The 20983-nt window shown below is 46.0% G+C and overlaps 1 protein-coding gene across 1 annotated transcript in view; it reads right to left on the bottom strand.

Moving 5' to 3' along the window:
* TRPM7 (transient receptor potential cation channel subfamily M member 7) overlaps nt 1–20983 on the bottom strand; it is a 1269618-nt gene that overhangs the window by 1060976 nt on the left and 187659 nt on the right. The window contains exon 7 of the mRNA XM_069222535.1: nt 16778–16949. Within this exon, the coding sequence (XP_069078636.1) occupies nt 16778–16949 (172 nt within the window). The remainder of the gene's footprint in view (nt 1–16777; nt 16950–20983) is intronic.

Raw genomic sequence — 20983 nt, 5'->3', positions numbered from 1 at the left:
AGCTAAGGTCAGGCTTTGATAAATGGGATCTGATAGCCGTTTCCAGAGTAGGAGATCGATGGTCCAACTGAGCTGTACTTAAACTCTCTGACTTGCAGAGGGAATACAGCCTCACCGTTAGAGACATTTCGGTACCTACAGATATGACATGCACTTCAGATGGCGATCCCTAGGGGGGAGGATGTTTCTGAATCATTTCCATCGGACGATAGACTATGAGCCGGACGGTGATTTCACAGACCAATAAGAAACTAATCAATAATTCCCCTGATACTCTCCTCCACGTGCAAAGATGGTGGTAGTCCGACCTGGAAGACCGGCTCTAGCCTCTCATAAAAAGGTAGTGCTCCGAGCACTGATCAGACTGGTGCAACTCAAAATGCTACAAAGAACATACCTCTCCTGTAACCTCATGGTCAAAATGGGCAGGAGAAAGGACCCGGCCTGCCGTCGAAAGTGTGGGAAAGAGGGTTCCTTTTTTCACATCATATGGGATTGCCCACTGATTCAGGCTTTCTCGAGATTAGTGATGGGTTGCATTAACATTGTTTGTGGTGATGTATTGACTCCTTCACCTAAGTTGTGTCTTTTAAAATAAACAGACTTGGCTCCCCCTAGGTCTAATGATTGTGAAATGAAATAGTGGATGTAGTATCTTTATTCTTCTGAAGACTACTGTGTACTTTTGTAATTCTGAAGTGTGATGGAAACAAAGATTTCACACACTAACTTGATGCACTAATGATACATATATACTGAAAAACGATTTCCACACATCATTTGTGTTATGTATAGGTTTATCAGTAAATTCATATGACTGAAAGTTAAGTGGCTGTTTAAATGGAAAATGTGCTGCCTGACAGTGTGGTACTGAACAACGATTTAGTAATATATTTGTGACAGTGTGAAGTAAAACGCACCACCAGATATATACCAAACATTGACACTCTCCTACTAAATACATTTGCTACATTTTGTGTGAAGCTAAGAATGGTCAAAATTTTATGACTTTTTTGATAATATTTAAATATCCAGGTCCTCTTTAATAACAAACCCTTGCAAGTATTGCCAAAGAAGCATCTGAGTGAACCTTTCAGTATTTTTGCTGCTGTTTCCTTACTTCACAAAGCCATTCCAACCGAAACTATATGTGACCAAACTACCTCACTAATGTATTACTTAAAGACAAACTGAGAAATGTGGATGTAACATTGGCTCTGAGAAAATCACTTCATCTCTTGTGCTTAAAAGACAATGAATTTGACCTTATATAATGTGATTTTAGTTAAAATGCCACAGGGCAGCTCCCCACTCAAAGTGGTAAGCTGCACTTGAGTTGGAATATCTGGCACTTTTATGCGAAGATCACTTTCTTGGCCTCTGCCCGATGATGTCATAGCGAAGGATGAGGTCAAGGTTTTGATATTTACAAACAATTATGGTTAGAGAGGAACGCAGAACATTGGAATGATTATGCTATTTTGGTTATCCACTGCATTTTGAAGCCGTATGTACTATTACAATAAAAACAAAATTGAAAAAGAAATCACCCCCCACCTCAGGTCCGTTAAAGCTAGGCGAGTTTATAAAGTTCGTCATTCTAAAAACTGGGCCATGATTCTAAAAAGCACTGCATTAGAACATTAAATGTACTCAATTTATACTTGTTTGTATATTAAAACTGATAGTGCTTATTTCATTTGGCTATGGACAATTACTCCATCCCTTAACCCTCAAACTGAGTTAGCATCGCAGGCAAGTGAAAGTGATTCTGATAATGAACCACACACTACTCCTTCAGCACTGTACACTCAGCAGAAGGTCGATCATGCAGAACACAAATAAACACTTCTTTTTGAAATATAATTTATTTAATAAGAACTTGCATCTGTTCCTACTGCGCAAATTCATAATACGTTTATGTACTGAAGCACTACTAACAGTTTTATTTTAAATAAATATATTTATTTGAGTTTTCATAATCAACACAGCCAACCAGGAGTACAGTAGAAATCATATCCAAAATCAGTATTAGGCAGTCTTGTGAAACAGGCATATTTAGAAACATATAATCACTATCAGGGCAGTGGATACATCTTTTACAACATTTTACAGAGGTCATTATTTACTCTGGAGGCAGCGAACGCCCAGTCAATCACTAATCACTTTGAACTGACTCAGTTAATGATGCCATCAGGGATCCAACACTCAGTGTTGTTGTAACGTAGGTAATGTATGTAATTCTTTACACTTATGTATATTGAAAGATTAGCACAGTCGTGTGTTATGATGTAACATTAGAACCTTTGGTGTGGGGAATTCTATGGGTGGCGGTTGGAGTGGAGGAAGCTGGTGGTGAAGGATCCTCTGCCTGTACAATGTTGTCTGGGGCTGCTAAATAAAGAACCTACATCAAAATAATACTGCAGTGATTACTACAAGTGTATCTCTTGTTGTGAAGGTAGATGCACCATCTGTAGTTCCCAAACAAAGAAACTCTTTACATTGTCTATAGATCCGATCACATTTATTGGGACAGCACCTGCTAATAGACACCACTTTTTCAGCACTAATGCACCAGTCTCACCCCTGCAGGTCACCTGTCCCGGATCAACATCAGTGCCCCGCCCCCAATATCCAAGTCACATCCTCCTTTGTAACTACCAAACCCAGCTGACAGAACAGAAGTTGCTTTAATGGGAGATCAGTATCCCACGGGGCATCCAGAAGCGCAAATTGAAGATTGAGTAGGATGTCACATTCCAAACTAACACTTGACTCACTCAAAACCGTTGCCCGATATTCTTAAAGTTTAGGACATCCCCAAAGTGCACTGTAGAAGGTTCCCTCGACTGAACTGTGTTTCCGGTAAACGGATGTCCGAGATATCCCCATTTTGAAAAGCTTGGAACTATCAAAGTACACGCTGCTCACAGTTGAGAAAAGAACTGACCGACTATCGCACAAGACCGTGACAGTTTTGACCCATTCCTTCTTTTTCCCATTAACATGGGGGATGAGGTGTCCCTTTACCATTGCCTTATAGATTTGCTATACAGTAACTCTCGATTAGACCGATGTTGTGTTTTCCTGAAAGTAGTGTTCTGTCGTTGCACCTAGGCATCTTTTTTCATTGTACCCAGGAATATTTTGATCTGCCAGTCAGAAAATTTCAAGGGATCTAACCTTCAACCCTGGTTGACCGGGTGGGTCAGGGCCACCAATCGTGATCAGTGTATAGTGATCTGAGATTCCCTGTGCCAAGAAGTGTGTGGAATCGCTACTCTTGTGTTGCAGGTGTGAAAAAGTAATTTAATTGTGACATCACACCAGACATGTATGAGTATTGCCTGCCATTAGGATTTTCCCGTTTTCATTTATCCCCCTAAGTCTTCTACAAAGAGGCACAGATGTGTGTTTCACTCTGTTAACTGCTTTCCCCAGACGATCCTATCCCACTCCTTCCACAGGGTGAGATTGATGTCTCACCCACCAGTGTGTCCAGCAGACGGAGCAGCAGGCCATGCAACTGAAGGCCCAGTGGGGGATACCAGGAGGTAACCGTCATTTGCTACCAGCCCACCCAGCACTCAGTGCAACAAAACAACCTCTTTGGCCCTTACAGATTTGTGCGACCTGTAATGGGAGGAATTTGCAAGCCAGAATTTTGACTACCCATGACCCTCTGGTGAACTCCGAGTGTGCCAGTAATGTATACCTAGCCTTGCCAAGGACCCCAGAGTTGTCACCTACTAGATGTTTTTTTTTTTTTTTTTGCAAGACAATATTAGCATTGTGTTTATAAAGTAATTTAGATAACATCCCTCTCTTCAGCTTGTGTCACAGACCATTCACAATCCAGGATACGTTAGTGAGACTTCCCGGGCACCCCATCAATCTGCAACTGAGCAGACATGTGTACTCTAGGAAATGGAAAGTCTCCGCAGTCCCCTTCGCCTCTCTGATTGTGCGTGTCCCCATCCTGGTCATCCCACTCCCTTGTATGAACTCTTCTCCCCTCTTCCTTTGTCCTGTAAGTAATTGCCTCTTTTTGTATGGTCAACCCCAACATTTCTTTTGACTGATGATGCTGGTTTTCCAACTCCGAGAGGTGCCCCATGCCAGTGCTGTGACCCTAAATTGGCTGTTCCCAATAAGAAAAGGCTAACCTACCTGCAAATCCCTACTATATAGTACCAAGGTACTCAGGGCCTGAAAAGTTAAAGGGGTATCCAAGGGCCAGCAGCACTAGTTGTGTCACTCTAGAGTTCCGCCAAGTAAAACAAGTCTCCCAGTATGCCACTCCAGACTGGCAGAGCAGTCATACACATCAAAAGTGATGGCAAAGCCACTAACAATATGCAGACATCATTGTGCTTTTCAGCCAGACGCAGTAAGGTCTCCAGCGCTTAATTTCCAAACTGGGGGAATACTTGACCAAGCTGGATCTCGAGTTAACCACAATAAAACCAAAGTGATCTGCTTTTCGGGTAAACAAAACACCAGTTGTACCAAGTTCAAATGAGAGGCGGCCGGCAAACTGATAGCACAGGTTAAACACTATAAATATCTTGAAGTAATGCTAGACGCAAGAGCCACAAACCGATGCTTACTTGTTAAGTAACATTTTTCGAATGATGGTATGTGTAGCTGCAGAAACACATGCTCTGCATAGACTGTAAAGCAGTCCCTCCATAAAAGTTGTGGCTAGCCCGTGGGAGTTGCAGTTGACTGGAGAAGTGTTTGAAGCAGCTTGACCTATGCTGGCTTGCTATCGTGCTAGTAAATCCACACAGTAACGTTTTGTGAATGTATGTGGTGTAGACCACATAGCTGCCTTACAAATGTCGGCTATAAGGATGTTTCCAAGGAAAGCCACAGTTGCACCTTTTTCTGAGTAGAACGTGCTCTAGGAGAAACCGGTAATTTCTCTTTTCTTTAGCACAGCAAGTCTGTATACACTTAACTATTCATGTCATTTTTGGATAAAGGACTGCCCTTGGAAAGTAGAGGCAGAGAAAAGGCTTCAAAGAACAGTTTAGTTTTCCTAAACTCTTTGGTTCTGTCAGTGTAAAACATGAGGGCTCTTAACATCTAGAGAGCTCTTTCTGCACCAGTCAGGGTGCAGAAAGAAGACTGGTAGCTCAATGGATGGGTTTATATGGAATTGTGAAAACATTGTGGGAAGGAACTTTGGGTTTGTGCAAAGGACCACCTTGTCTCTCTGATTCTGGAAGAAAGGTTCTTCCAAGGTTGGGGCCTGGAGCTCACTGACACACCTGAGTGATGTGATGGCAACTAAGAAAGCCACCTTCTGCAAAACTATTAAACAGGATATGAATGAAGTGGCTCAAAAGGAGGGCCCATGAGCCTGGTAAGCACAATATTGAGGTTCCAGAATAATGCAGAAGGCACCCTGGGGGAATGATTCTTTTAAAGCCTTCCATTACAGCTTTAATGTCTGGGATTATGAACAAAGAACTATGTTTTCTGCTCTGCAGATATGCTGCTGTAGTGGCAAGATGTAGACAAATGGTAGTGTAAGCTACATTTGCTTTTTGTAAATGGAGCAAATAACAATGCCTTGAACAGTAGCTTTAATGGCGTCAATACTTTTGGGTTGGCAGTAGCAAACAAAACGTTTCAATTTTTCAGCGTAACATGCTCTAGTTGTGGGTCTATGAGCTTCCCTGAGAATGTCCATGCATTCCGCAAGCAATTCTAAGTAACCAAACTCTTGACTTCAGGAGTCATATCTCAAGGTTGAGTGACTTGGGGTCTGGATGTCTGATCGGTCTTTGATTTTGAGAGAGAAGGCCCGGCCGGTTGGGAAGCTTTTTTTTTGGGAACTAATGATAGACCCAGAAGTGTTGTGAACCATGGCTGACGCGCCCCAGTGGAAGCTACAAGGATCATGGTGATGGACGTTTGCCTGATCCTCCGAACCAGAAATGGAATGAGAGGGAGCAGTGATAAAGCAATAGCAAATATCCCCGATCAGTTCATCCATAGAGTGTTGCCCCTGGATCAGAGGTGTGGATACCTGGAGGCGAAGCTTGGGCATCTTGCAATCTCTGCTGTGACAAAAAGGTCTATCGGAGGAGTTCCCCACTTTGCGAAGTATGTTTAAAGGACTTGTGGGTGGAGTTCCCATTCGTGGACTTGTTGCTGCATCCTGCTGAGCAGGTCTGTAGTTGTCCATCCTTGGAAAATACTCTGCCACCTGATGAATGTGGTGGTGGAGAGCCCACTTTCATAATGTCAGAGAATTGTGACAATTATGCCCCTCCCAGTTTCCCCCGTTTCTGTAGATAATACATGGCTGTCATGTTGTACGTGCGGACTAAGGCAACCTTGTGTGACAGGTGATGAAGAAATGATTTCAAGGTTAGAAATACTGCCTGAAGTACGAAGAAGATGATATGCAGGGACTGGCGACAGATACCAGAGGCCCTGTACTGTGAGGTCTTGAAAGTGAGCACCCCAAACCTGCAAGTGATGCATCTGTGGTCAAAATGACTTGAGGCACAGAGTCCAAAAAAGGCTGCCCTTCAACAGGTTGCTGGTGTTTCACCATTGCAGAGATCGGTGAGTATGGCGGTCTAACAACACTAGATGTTCCAGGTGACCCTGTGTCCTACCACTGACAAGACAGACACTGCAGCAGGGGAAGCTCGTGGAGTTTCGCATGGGGAATGATGCAATGCAGGACGCCCTCAACTAGCATGCGCATAAAAGTGCTGACTGTGTATGTGCGATTCTCCTGAAACTGCAGGAGAAGAGACTGAAAACTCTGAAAGCAGGCCGGATTGGGGGTATGCTAGCCCCAACTCTGCATTGAGGATAGCTCCTAGATAGGGCTGTATCTGAAGGGATTGGAGGTGGGATTTGGGAAAGCTGAGTGTGAAGGAGATCCACTGTCAACTGACTGTGCTGGCACTGTTGTAAGGTACTGGCTCTGAGGACCCAGTCATCTAGGTAAGGGAACAAGTGGATGTTGTGATCCCGAAAGGCAGAACTTTGAACTGGTAATATTTGCCTGCAATAAGAAACCTTATGTATTTTTAGTGTGCAGGGTAGATGGGAATATGAAAGTAGCCATCCTTTAGATCTATAGTTGTGAAAGTCACCTTGTAGCAGAAATGGAGTAACACCTTGAAGGGTAACCATGTTAAAGTGTTCTGATAGAATGTACTGGTTTAATAGTCTGAGGTCCAGAATAGGCCTCCGAGAGCTGTCGTTTTTGGGAATGAGGAATTATAGGGAGTATAACCCTGACCCCCGGTGTTGTAAGAGAACAGGCTTGATGGTCCATTTGAGAAGAAGGGATTGACTCTCTTGTTTGAGAAGGGTGAGGTGCTAGTGGGATAGCTGTGAGTGTGATGGGAATATCTGGAAGAGTTGGAATGAGCTCCAGACAATAACCATGTTGGATAATGGAATGGACCGACTGGTCCGTGGTGATGTGGACACCTTCCTGAATGATAATTTTGGAGCTGTCCCCGACAGGTGAGGACTGAGCAAGGGGAAGACTGAGTCACAGCTTTGCAGTGAAGGAAGAGCCTCTGAAGGCTGTGCTGTTACCTCCGCCCTTGTTGTTGCCTCTGTAGGGCCCCTATAAAAGCCGCAAGAATAGAAGGGTGGAGGTGGTCTGGTTTGGGAAGTAGATGCCTGAGGATGTGGATCTGTAAGCACCTCTGAAAGAGGGGTGACGAAAATTGCCCCTTTGTGGGGGGGGACTGTAGAGAACACATGGCCTTTGCTGGGTCTGTGTCCTTTTTAGCTTCTCTAGGGTAGTATCCACTGGAGGGCAAAAAACGATGCTCTTTATCAAAGGGCATGTGAAGGACTGCTTGCTGTACTTCTGGTTTGAAACCGGAGCAGCAGAACCACAGCTTCCAGGGCACAACAGATAGAATTATCAGATATTGTTTGCCTCTCAGATCAATTTGTTGCCCCCCTCTTGCAATGCTCATCTAGGAGAAATTGGAGGAGCTCCTCCATTTTATCCCAGTGAGACCAGTTGTATCTAGGCAGTAACACCTGTGAACTGGAGATACACCAATGGTCAGCTGCTTGTGCAGCCACTCGTTTGTTGACAGCATCGATTTTCTTGCTCTACTTCACAAGAGGAGGAGAGTCACCTGTGGCATGGCTATTGGCATGTTTTCATGCAGTGGTGGCTACTATGGGATCTGGAGAGAACTGTGACATAATGTATAAGGGGTCTGAGGAAGCAGGCTTATATTTCTTGTCTACTCTAAGGGTGATAATCCTAGAGCGGCCAGGCTCCTTTAAAATTTCATCAACATGGTGAAGCATGCCAGGGAACATCATGAGAAATTGAATATTCCTGTGAGTAGATGTGAGCGTATCAAACAGGAAGTCCTGTTCAATAGGGTCCCTGTGTAGTTCCACATTGTGGAAAGCAGCCGCTCTTGCCACTACCTGCTGGCAAGATGTAGTATTATCTGGTGGTGAGAGGTGTGACATGATAGGGTCAGGGTCTTAAGTGTCCTACGAACTCGGGGCATGCTGTGTCCCACCTAAATCTTCCTCAACATATAAAGGGACTCCTTGAGGGGTATAATCTCCTGGAGCAAGTAAAGCAGGAGAATGAGGAGGTGAGGGAAGTGGAGGAGAAAGAGGAGGTGAGGGAAGTGGAGGAGAAAAAGGGGGTGGGGGAGAAGGAGAAGGTGCATCAGGAGGAGGAGGCGGAGGCGGAGAAGGCTTGTGAGGTGGGTTCGTAGCCTTATCCTTGCTTTTTTTCTTTGGAAGTGGAGAAGTGTCCAGAGCTTCTTGAAAAGACAGCGTCCTCTTGATCAGTACAGGGGGAGAAGCAATAACACATCCAGTTCCCTCCTGAATATGGACATGGCACTGACAAGCATCCATAGTCTCCAGAATGAGCTCCACAGCAGAAGGTGTGGTCGAAGAATGACTCTGTGCTCTGAGGTTTTTGGATCCGTGGATTTCGGCACAGAAGTCTTTGGTCGGTGTGATTTCATTGGCACCAAGGTGAAGGCAGTAGCCAGTCAGCTCGGAGTCGAGTTCGGACCAAGATAAAAACAATGTCTCAGGCAGAGGTGCCAGAGCTCAAAGCCGAAAGACAATGGCTTTGTCTTGGCTGTTTTCAGAGCCGAGCTGGCGGGTGGCCAGCCGAAAAAGATTTTCAGATCCGGTCATGGCCTGGTGGCAGTGGCAGTCTGCGACCTCTGAAAGGGGCGTTTTCACAGTCTTGGGGTGGTTAGGAAGGGCCACAGTACTCCCGGGTTGTGCAGATGTTACCTTGTGGCTTTCAATGTCTGACTGCACATCAGAGTCAGAATCCTGGATAGAGAAGGCCTCCTCCTGTTATTCAGATTCCTCCTGGGCGTGTTCCTCCCTAAACAAGTCCGAGGTGTCATCCGGAGTCATGTGCGCCATTTCTAGACGATGCACCCTTCGATCCCAAAGCATCTTCTTCGATCGGAAAGATCTGCTGCTTTTCACAGGTAGCTTCCTGGTTATGGGGGAGGCACAGGCTACACATCAGATGTTGGTCACTGTGGGGAAATTGAGCGTGGCATGGAGGTCAGAAGCAAAATGGCATTCATTCCATCAGCTTAGCATAGTGGTCAATGCCACGTGGTGAGGTAGGCCCGAGATTGATGCTTCTTCGAAGAAAAACAACTAGCACCACTCCGGACCCAACACTAGATGGCAAGGATATGCAAAGAATGTATCTACAGCCACAAATGCCATCAAACATCATTATATATTGCCGGTTGTGTCTCCTAAGTTACGCATTCACCATGCCGAAGGATTTGCATCAGGCCTTTATCGCTTGTGTGCAGTCCAGGAAAATCACTGTTGTATGATTCTCAAATTGTAGGGGGTTGTGCGGTCAGGCCACTCTCAAGATTGCATCTTGGTCCCCAAAGTTGAGAATGATGGCTAGGAGCAGCCCCAGTCTAGATACTGGTTTTGGCAGTGTCCCAAGCACCCAATGTACTCACTTGACCCCAAACTGCTGTGAAAGGTCACTTGGTTTGACTGTATACCATGTTTTTCATGAAGCACTCCGCATCTGTGCCCTCCACTTTTTCCCAGAACTCCCAAGAGGGGTACGTTGTTGCGCCTGGACAGTCCCATGGCATCTTCAAACCTGCCGTGTAGCTGGAGGGCCCTCTCCGCACTCTGGTGCACCTCTGCTTGCAGGGCTTTAATGGAATCAGCATGTTCTGTCAGCAACCTTCATTGTGCAGACCCTGTCCGAGATCATTCCCCATGTCTGGGCCCAGTAGATTATTGTACACTGCCACAGGGTCAATTTAGTTATCTTGAATGGCAAGCAACAGCTCTCAGAGGGAGGGGTTTCGCTCCCCACATTGTGCATGGTCTGGGGCCCGATGAGACTCTCCCAACTCTGCTGACACTTCACTCTGGAATGCAAACCTGTCCATTTTGTTAGCTTATGTGAGTTTCACAGATTTATCATGTACCATATTGTGACGTGTCTTATAGGAGGTGAATTATCCCCACCACCCCCACCAAGCTCAATCTCCCAATGATGTTCTAAATCATCTAACTCCTACGTTTTCTGCAAACTGTTACAACTGGCTCAAGAAGCCACTGAGGCCTTCAATTATAGAATCCTCAGAGCCCCGATCCGGTCTCTAGGCTCTTGTACAATGGTTGATATAAAGGTATGGGGGCCAGGAGCTGTAGTGGGTGGCGCATAACTTTTCTCCAGGCACCTCTACTGATATGCTGCCTGCTTCACCGGCAGAGTTCAGATCCACTGCTCCGTCGGCACTCAATCTCCCCGCTTTAAGGCGTAGGTTGTGCATATTCAGGTGCAAGACACTGCTCTGTTGTTGAGATAGTAAGACCTCTTGAGTAAATGGATCCGAGATCAAATGGTCTAATTGCCCTGGCTGAACAGATCAGGTTACTATATTCTTCTGGCCCAGTCTGTAGCTATCAACATTATCTGAGTGTTATCTCCCCTTATTATTATGACCCTGGGCAAGATAGGTACTGGTGAAAAGGCGCACATGAGTCCTGTGCCCCACTGCACCCTCATAGTGGAAACATCTCTGGCAGAAGATCGCATTTGTGATGTTCTAAATGACGCCTGCTCGTCCACCCTGGCAATGAGTGATCATGGCCGGATGATTGGCTGTTAGGGAGATACCATGCCTGTTCTGCGCTGTCCAAAGAGACAGTCTCTCAGCATGAGACCAAACGTCACACCCTTCTTGCTGGAGTTCCACAAGACAGTCATATTCTGTTAGGACCTACACAGACCTCTTGCTGATGCTTAGGAGTAAGGCCTTCAAAGCCAGCCAAATAGAAGGATGCTTCAGAAGATTAATGTACAGCTTTTGCTCCACTGGGGACCAGCAACCCCCTGATCTCCACTTTTCACATTTGACCTGCTCCAACCCAGAGATCACATGTATGTCACTATGGTGAGCTTTGATTGGGGTAGACAGAACTGCATGCTGCCTGGCATGTTTGTGTCCACCTACCTTCACGGAAGGCTTTGGGTGGTCTCCTCTGGATACAAATGCTGCATGACCAATAGCCTGGGTGTTGTGCATACTCCAAGCCCATGTTGCATTGCTAGGCCCGCATGTGCCAAAGGCACAAGGGAATATTAGGATGCAGGACATCTGGCGTACAAGAAGCCTCAAAACAGTCTGCAACGGTCCCCAGGATTGAGCCTCACATTTTGGGATCATATATTGAATGCCAAAGTGTCCAGTAGGTCCGCATGAAGGGAATACCCTGAGTAGACGTTAGATAAGACTTTAGTTCGCTAATGCAAAAATACAGGTTGAAATTAAAATGAAATTAGGGTGACTGTCGGACAGAGGTGGTCTGTGACTGACTGCAGCAAGTCCACATTCAAAAGCCAGTCGAAGTATAGGAATACAAGTAGCACCGACTAATGGTCAGTATATATATTCCCCCCCCCTTCTTGCCTTTAACCCCCTTCCCTCCCCCTCCCATTCCCTTCTCTTCCCCCGTCTTTTCCGCGCCCCCCCTTCTCCCTCCTCTTTCTCTTTATTTCCCTTTTTGTGTCCCCCCACTTCTGTGGCCCCCACCCACTGCAGTACTCGCGGGGTGCCAGGCCTTTACCTCGGGACTCTCCTTCCCAGAGTCCTGCGGCCCATATTGACGCACCGCACCAACCGCGGCACATCATCATTGGGCGCTCTTCCGCGTCCTTCAGACGCGACGCGGTTGGAGCGCCTCCTCGAAGCCACACTCTCCTCGGGCGCGGCCCTGCTCCGCAGGACTCCATTTCCCACGGGTCCCGCAGCGGGTCGCGCCCCACCGGGCCCAACGCATCATCTCCCGGCGTCCGGCCGCGCGCGGCTCCCTTACTGGGCGCGGTCGGAGCGCAGGTGTTTCTGAAGCGTCCCAACCATTCAGGATGCATGTCGCCCGACGACACCAGGCACATAATTTTCATATTCCTCACCAGGCCAGCCCTCCACTCAGTACCAGAGCGGCCTGGCACCAGCATGTAGGTACTCCCCGCGGTATTCCCTTTGGAGTGGTAAGTCTGAGCCTACGTGGCCTTTTGGATTTCTCCTTATCTTGGGCCAGAGACAACCTCTCTGGCCAACAGCCCCCTTGGCCTGCTGCCACCCTTTTTTTCTTTTCTCTTGTGGCCTTAATTTCCCTTTTTGTTCTCTTATTCTCTCTCTCCCTTTTTCTTCTCTCTTCTTTTTTCTCCACTCCTACCTTATTTTTCTTCTCTCCCTCCCCTTACCAGCTTTTTTCCCCTTTTCTTCCCCCTTCCCCCTTTCATCTTTTCCTTTCTCTTTTCTACTTTTCCCCAAGTTTTGCTGCCTCCTCCTTTTCCTTTCTTCCCCCTCTTTTCTTCCTTTCTTCTTTTTCTCTTCTTTTTTCTTTTTTTCTTTTCTCCTTCTTTTCATTTCTTCCCCTCGTTAAACCCTTAATCTCCTCAGAGTGTGACTACAAGGGAACCCCCCCCCCCCGGCACTAGCCAGACCAGAGGCCACCCGCCCCGACTCCGGGGTAAGTCACTAATGCATGTGTGTGTGAGTGAATTTTTTCCATACACTGTCACTTTTTGCTGTGTTGTGTGCAGTGGTGTGCCACTTCTCACTCTTATTAACTTGTTGTTTATCTATCAGCTATTACAGACCTACCACACCATAAACTACCTGTTCAGGTAGGCCATTCATGATTCACTTTGAGCACTTCACCTACTGCTAGTGCTCCGACCCTGACGAATGCCCCTGACCTACCAGCAATTTGTGAGGGCAGAAACATGTTGGTCATACGTATTTCTTTTTAGACTCTAAGAGACATTATCCTCTAATGAGCCTCCTCCCCTGTTCTTAACCTTACCAACATGCACCCCCATTAAAACTAACTAGTAGCAACCGGTGACATGTATGGTCATTTTATTTTCACCCCTTCTGGATCTCTGTAAATTATCCAGCCAGTCTAATTTCAGCACTCCCTCTGGTTCTTTTAACCAAGAGGTTGACTCCACCCAAGTAGTATCATCTTACTTGGGTGGGGCTAGGTGGTCAAATGATGAAGCAAGACACTATTATGTGTGTGAGACCACCTAGTCCGTAAGGGAACTCCCCGTACCCCTGTAGGACAACACAGCACCCCGTTGCTGGGACACTTTTCACCCATGCCTTCCCCGTTTCATAGCTTAAGGCGACCTATCTGACACCGCCTACTGAGGGAACACTGACCCAGTTCTACCCTCATTCTCTACTACCCCACACCTTTAGTGATTATACAGTGTGGGCTGAGACTACCACCCTGACTTTCGTAAACAACCAAAGGTAAGGCCTAACAAAACTGCAAAATAGAAATGATCCAACCCAAATAGAAACGTAAGGCAACATCTGTCGCATTGCAGACTAGGCACATGACAGCATGCGAACTGCAGTTCCAAGGCATCTATTCAATCCACTGGATAAAGGACAATTAAAAAACTGGGTCGGAGTAAACATTTTGAATTTGCCCTTCTGCAGGAAGGCGTTCAGGGAGCCAACATCTAAAATCGGTCCTCCATTTTTCTAAAGTGCCAAGAAATAGTAGGACTAACACCTTTCTTCTTTCTCCACATCTGGGACCCTCTAAATTGCAAAAAGGAACAGACCTACCTGCAGAAGGACAGCAGCATGATCCAGTGATGTGTGAAGGAAAATATGTTGGATACAAGGGGCAGATGATGTGACTGGCAGAGCAGAAACCACTGATTCAACGCAATACCTCTCTGTGTAGTAAAGATTAAATCCTTTTCCCTAGTGGCTGAGCATATCCTTGGGACAGTAAAGCAACTTCATAGCTAGTTGCAGGGGAAAAGAAATGTGAGAACTGTTTTCCTTGGTGGTTTTCACAGCCTTTGCTATCATCACAGTTTTTGGGACCACGAAAAGCCCTGGTTGGCTGCTCTAGGGCTGTGAAGGCTGCTTTAGATGATAAGCTAGGCCTTGGGAGAACACTGATTTTTCTAAACTGCTGGTGGAACGGACAGGTAGAGGAAAGTAAAGCTAAGGGGTGGACTGTAACATGGCTGTCTTTAAACCTATCGAGCCACTTGTTCCTTTTCTCCAAAACGTCTGAAGTCATCAAAAGGCATGTCCATGAGGGATGCTTGAAAATTCGCAAAAAATAACACTACAGTCCATGGCATGGACCACACATGGTTGTGCCGAGGCCACTCGTTAAGACATTTTGCAGCATCAGTCTTCCCTGAATGGTCTACATTTGTTAGAAAGATCATGTCCCAAAGGGCACGTGTATCTGCCCAGGAGGCAGACAGCATTCAGATACCTATGGGCCAAACGGGCAGAAGAAAACACTCTTCCAAAGGCGGCAATACACTCCACCTCCTTTTTCGGCAGTGCAGAAGGAAACATTTTGGTGTACTTGCTTGTATCACAAAGCTACCAGGAATTTGGTACATAATGAGAAAAGCAAGATGTCCAAGGGCTGGTCTATGCTGTCTAGCTATCTGGTGACTAACTGGGGGAGCCGCATAGTGCTTCATCAAGGCTGCAAAATCTCCATCAGCAGGATTCAGGAGAAGTGAGTATGACACTAGCATTTTGTAAATAATATTATCTACATAATTTTGTAAAGCCAGGTAAAGGCCAGCATCAGTATAAATGATGGAGGAAACAAGCTGTATGCATATTCATTCACTGAAGAAGTTGTGGCCTATTGTCTTGACGAAACATGTGTTGGCTGTCATTGTGGCTGTTTTAATATGGAACACTAATATGATATGTACTGCCCAATGATTGGAGTCTGATCAAGCCAAGAAATGTACATTGAAAACGTCTTATTACTATGAAAAGACATTGAGATAAAAGACCCAAGAAGCCTTGCTGCTGGGACATCGAGTGCTAAGAGTATTCTGTCAAGCTGCATATGCCTCCTCCTGGTCATCAACATCATGATCATCATCACATGGAACATTTTGGCAACCTCGAATGGGATTTGAATCCAAGTCTAATAGAGCCATCAGAACTACTGGCATCGGGGAAAAAAAGCTGGAACTCAGCCAATGTAGGAGTTTGCTTTTGGGTACCTCAAATTGAGACTTAGGTCTAGCGTGGGTCAATGCACGCTACAGTTCGGAAATATGGGTCAGAACCAGATACAGCATGGGTTCCACTGAAATAGGGGCTGCTACTGGAGCAATCGAAATTGGAGTGGCCCCTGGGCCAAAGTGGGAGCATAGGCTGGAACTAGCAAGGTGTTGGAAGGGGGCCTAAAAAGGTCAGTCATCACTGGTAAAAGGTCAGGTGACCAAAGAATGATGGGGACCCTACAACTCCATGGGACTCAAAGGCACTTCGGAGGGGGGTGGCATTGCCTTAAAAACCTGCAGCACAGCCTCTTTGAAGACCTCCATCTACTGTGGGGTCCATGACAGTGTAGTCAACTCAGGGTGCACAAAGAGTAACTCTGGGATAGGCTTGGAGGTGAACAAGAGCTGCAGAGTTGGCTCCTTGGAATGTTGTTTCTCTCCAGTGAGGGAGTGGTGAGATGGAGAAAAGTCTTGCATTCCTTCTTGTATTTATGACACAATTTGGACTTTTACTTGAAGACTTGCTGAAAGACTGGAGGTAGGCACAGGAGCAGCCTGCGACTGGGAGCAGAAGCAATACCACCTCTTTTAGAATCCATAACAGAATTTTGCTTCTCACCTAGAGATCACCTTCAGGTGCATCTGGGAGCATTTACTGCACAACTTAAAGTCATCACAGGCAAATGTTGTGCAGATGAGTGACTGACTTCTGCTTCCTACAATTGCGACATTGCTAAAAGCCTATGGTTTGTGGGGGTGTGGCGCTTCTTGGCATATAACCGAATACCAATTCATGTTTGGGATCACTGTATGAGACAAAGTTAGGAGCAGAGCTCCAGAACTGCATCAAAGAGCACCTAGAGAAATTCAAAAGATGAGGACCTTGAGGTTAGAAGCATCCATCAGAATTAAAATTATACATGTACAGTATCTACCCCAGTCTCTCCTGAACTAGAAATCTGTGTAACAGATCTTCTAGGGTTAAACAATATTAAATCCGGAGTTTGCTATGGAAAACCCCTTCCTATCATAACTGTCACATAATTCACAATGTAAGAACCATTACCATTGTATTTGTCAGAGTTCAGACAGTAAGTACCCTTCCCACTGTATTTTACACAGAGTTACACCATTCAAACCCCTTTACTTTTTTCAACCAGGGATTGCATTAATACTGTAATCACTTACTTGCATGAATCCGCTGCAGATTTATTGTTTTTTCCAGCTCCCTCCTTAAATTGACTTCTGCTCCATACTTTCCCACTGTTCCATCATCAACCAGAATAAAATGTGAATGAAGATTGTTGAGAACATTCAGTTTGCTTAACGGGTTCAGCAGAGTTTGATAGGGAGCAACGACCTAAACATGAAAACAATTCTTAAATCTAGCCAACCTCTGTAGTTCCTGTTTACATAAACATACAGGCAATGAACGAATGTGTTTAAAAGTTCCATTCATGACATGAACTGCCTAGGGTTGTCTGAAACACCAGTAGTCATAAATTCTCGAGTTTCCTAAAATTCTATCTTTCAAAAAAACTACTAAGACATGTTATTGACAAGTCATTGTTACCATTGCCATTCTCGTAAAATGTCTGATCTCTTTCTGAAGCCAAAAAACAGCGATGCCTCATAAAATCCAGCATAAATATAGCATTTACTTTATATCCTAATAAAGACTCTCCCGGATTGATGAAATAAAAAGAAATCTATTTCTCCCCGTATAAATCTACAAATTGGCTGCATGATTGCTAGTTGTATTCTGCCAAGGATAAAGGAAAATTATGCTTAGGGCTCCCAGATTCCTCCTGGCCATCTCAACACCCAGCACAGATAGGCCAGCACACTGTAGGAGTGTCACGTCCAACAGTACATATCATCAAAAAGCAAACAGTTACAAATTATAGTCAAAGGTCTAGATTTATTACATTAAAATCACATTCTCATGCCTAAGCAAAGATAACTAAAGAAAGCCATAATGTTAAATTAATCACAAATCTAGGCCACCTAAATTAAATATAGGCACAACCTAGAGCTTAATTCAATGTGACTTGCATCACCCATGCATCCATTCAGGCCTAACAACTAATCTACATAATGTAAAATATTACAACACACTCTTACAGAACCTACACCTTTTCAGGTGCTCTCACTTTTAACTGAGAATACAAAATCTAGTTTATTTTTAGAAAAGCCTCAAGACTCTAGCAAGACTATGAGAGAGTGCATGTGAAATATATCTATACAGCTATATAGACACATATATCTCGATAAAACCAAAGGTTAAAATGATGATTTAGTCAGGTGTTGAAATAAGAGCAAAGGTAATGTTTAAGCAATGAAAAAACACAGAAATTCCCCCACTAAAAATGCTAATGACCTCAAATATTACATCAGTCTTTGCATGTTAATTGACATCATTCATAACACCTTACAACCAAAGAGTTACTATGTGTACACTTGTGAGAGCATTGAATGGAAACCGCATAAGCCCTGGAGGCAAGGGTGGCTCTGCATGTTGAAAGTTATATGGTGCACTGTTTAACAACACTAAAGTTTGGGGTGCAATTAGTACTTATTTCCAGAACTTTGCTGACAGTTTTGAGCCACTGCAGATTTCTTAATAATGTACGATGTAGTGGCGTCCTACTTATGAGGTGGGTTACCTCACACTGTGGGTGCATGCACTGCTCTAAGTTTGTATGCCACTATGCCCAGGTCAGAAATGTGTGTAGTGTATATCCACCAGGTTAAAGAGGGCTGTTCATAAGGACTGGCAGAAGTCATCTTTTCAGTGGTGAATGCATACACCTCATATACCGGTCGAATTTTTGACTCAAAATTGCAGGTCATGTGAAGACTTTAAGGTGACTAAAGTAAGGTGACCTTTTTTTTAAGGGTGTTCAGTGTTTGAAAGGTGGGTGACCCCATTAACGTCTACGGGAAAATATTTGTTAGGTGGATTCATTCTAGTATAGAAAGTAATATCCACAAAATGGGTAGGAGTCCCTCGATCTCGTGACTCGAAAAGACTTCTTCGAAGAAAAACAACTTGTAACACTCCGAGCCCAACACTAGATGGCGGGATGTGCAAAGCATGTGTATCTGCAGCTACACATGCCATCGAACATATATATATATATATATATATATATATATATATATTCACTGAAAAAAACAAAGGTTACTGGGACGTTATAGTTAGGAAATAGAAGTAAAAAAATCTTAGGTTCACAATTTATACATGTGCCCCTTCCATGCACTTTTCTCATCAATTTTATTGCAAATGCTGCAATGATATTATCAATGATGTCACTGAAGATGTCATGACTGATGTAATATGTGGAGATAATTAGCAGTGCATGGCAAAGGTGCTAGTTATACCTTTACGGTTAAGGCACGAGTTATACCTACTTGAGATAACTTTAACTGCTGAATTTGTATGATTTTTGTGTGTGTAAAACCTGATTCCAACTATAACATCCATGTAACCTCTATGCTTTCAGTGAATTACTTTTTTTTTCTTCTTTTTTTGTAATGCAGCGGTAGTGGGGTGGGATGGGGGGGCAGGTGTGAGCTGGGGGGAAATGGAAGCAGGGTCAGTCTGCCAACCCTTCGCATGCAGACAACACAATGACATGCACACCCTTCAGATGTACACACCAGGTTTGCCGCAGGGTTTGGCCTGTGGCCAGGCCCTGCAACCAGCCCGCTGCATACAGCCAACCCCACAACTAACATACCCTTCGGCTGTGCACAGCAAGGGTTTGGCCAGGCCTTTTAGCCAGCCCTCCCCCTGCAGCCAACCCCACCGCATGCAGCAAATCCAACGTAAATGGAACATGCAGCCCCCGTCCCTGGACCGATTTCTGGCCCCGGGGCCACATCTCTTAGGGTCAGTATCACCACCAGAGTAAGAAGGGGGCATACAACCCCCCCTCCCCTGGCCAATATTGGCCCCAAGGACCACATCCCCTGGGGTCTGACCAGTAAATGGTGGGTGTCCCGGAGCCCACCCAGGACATCCACTGTATATTAAAAGGAGGCACACCGCCCCCCTCCCTGGACCAATATTAGCCCCAGCGACCCCATCCCCTGGGGCCTATTTAATAATGGTGGAGGGGGACTGCATGCCCCCCCATCCCCAGACCAATTTTGGCCCCTGGGACTTGGTATGAGAAGTGCAGGGGACCCCGTGCCCAGCACCCTGCTGGCTACAGCACTGTCGCCGGCTCAGTTTCGAGCCAGAGACAATTCTGTAGCCTGTTTCCGGCTTGGCCCATGGACGGAAATCTCAGTTTCTGCCCGCCAACCTAGCGGGAAACTCGTAATAACTCCGGCGAGGAGGACGCCACAAAGACGACGCCCATCCTGTCAGAAGTTTGGGTGATGGCTTTTCTGTCTCCCAGACTCTAAATGAGGCCCACCGTGTTTGCTCACGCTTAGTGGGAGCATTAAAATTGCTCCAGCCAAGCAAGAGCAATCACACTATTCCCAGGGTAGGAACACTGGAACATAGCAGGACCGCAGCTTTGGGGGATGGAGTCCCCAGGGCCATTACTGGCTCAGGGAGAGGGGCCTTGCAGCACCTCCCACCCTCCCATTTCTTTGAACAACTGCGCCCCAGGAAATGAGGTCCCTGGGGCCGAAATCCACCCAAAGGGGACCATGCAGCCCCCTTCCCCATTTATTAAATCAGCCGGGCCCCAGAGGATGGGTTCCCCGGGAGCAAAATCGGCCTGGGGAAGGAGGGGTTGGCGAGCAACCTCTTCCGCCATAAATTAAAAGATATTCCAGACAAAGGGGGCCAGGGTCGGCGGGAGCACCGCCGACAGGCCGGCGGTGCCCCGCAGGGCATTCTGACCGTGGGGATTCTGACACCCCCTACCGCCATCCTGTTCCTGGCGGGTCTCCCGCGGTAGGGGGTGCCGCGGGGCCCCCGTAAGAGGGCCCCACTATGTATTTCAGTGTCTGCTATGCAGACACTGAAATACAAGACGGGTGCCACTGCACCCGTCGCACATACCCACTCCGCCGGCTCCATTCGGAGCCGGCTTCCTCGTGGGGAGGGGTTTCCCGCTGGGCTGGCGGGCGGCCTTCTGGCGGTCGCCCGCCAGCCCAGCGGGAAAGCCTGAATGGCCTCCGCGGTCTTTCGAACACGGAGCGGCCATATGGCGGTTCCCGCTCAATTACAATCAGGCCCAAAGTCCCATAACTGGTATCAGCACTTTCCGGATGAAGTGCTAGCAGCCATTCAGATCGCACCAGGAGATCTGTGGGATCTGCAAAGGATTTGCATCCCTAAATATCTATAAATCCTTTTTCTTCAGTATCTCAAAAACTACTGAACAGCTTTACACCAAATCACAAAAAACTTAGGGGGTTATTCTAACT

The sequence above is a fragment of the Pleurodeles waltl genome, chromosome 3_1, assembly GCF_031143425.1.
Source record: "Pleurodeles waltl isolate 20211129_DDA chromosome 3_1, aPleWal1.hap1.20221129, whole genome shotgun sequence".
NCBI lineage: Eukaryota > Metazoa > Chordata > Amphibia > Caudata > Salamandridae > Pleurodeles > Pleurodeles waltl.
The sequence above is the reverse complement of the archived record's forward strand: the minus strand, read 5'-3'. Positions and strand labels throughout refer to the sequence as shown.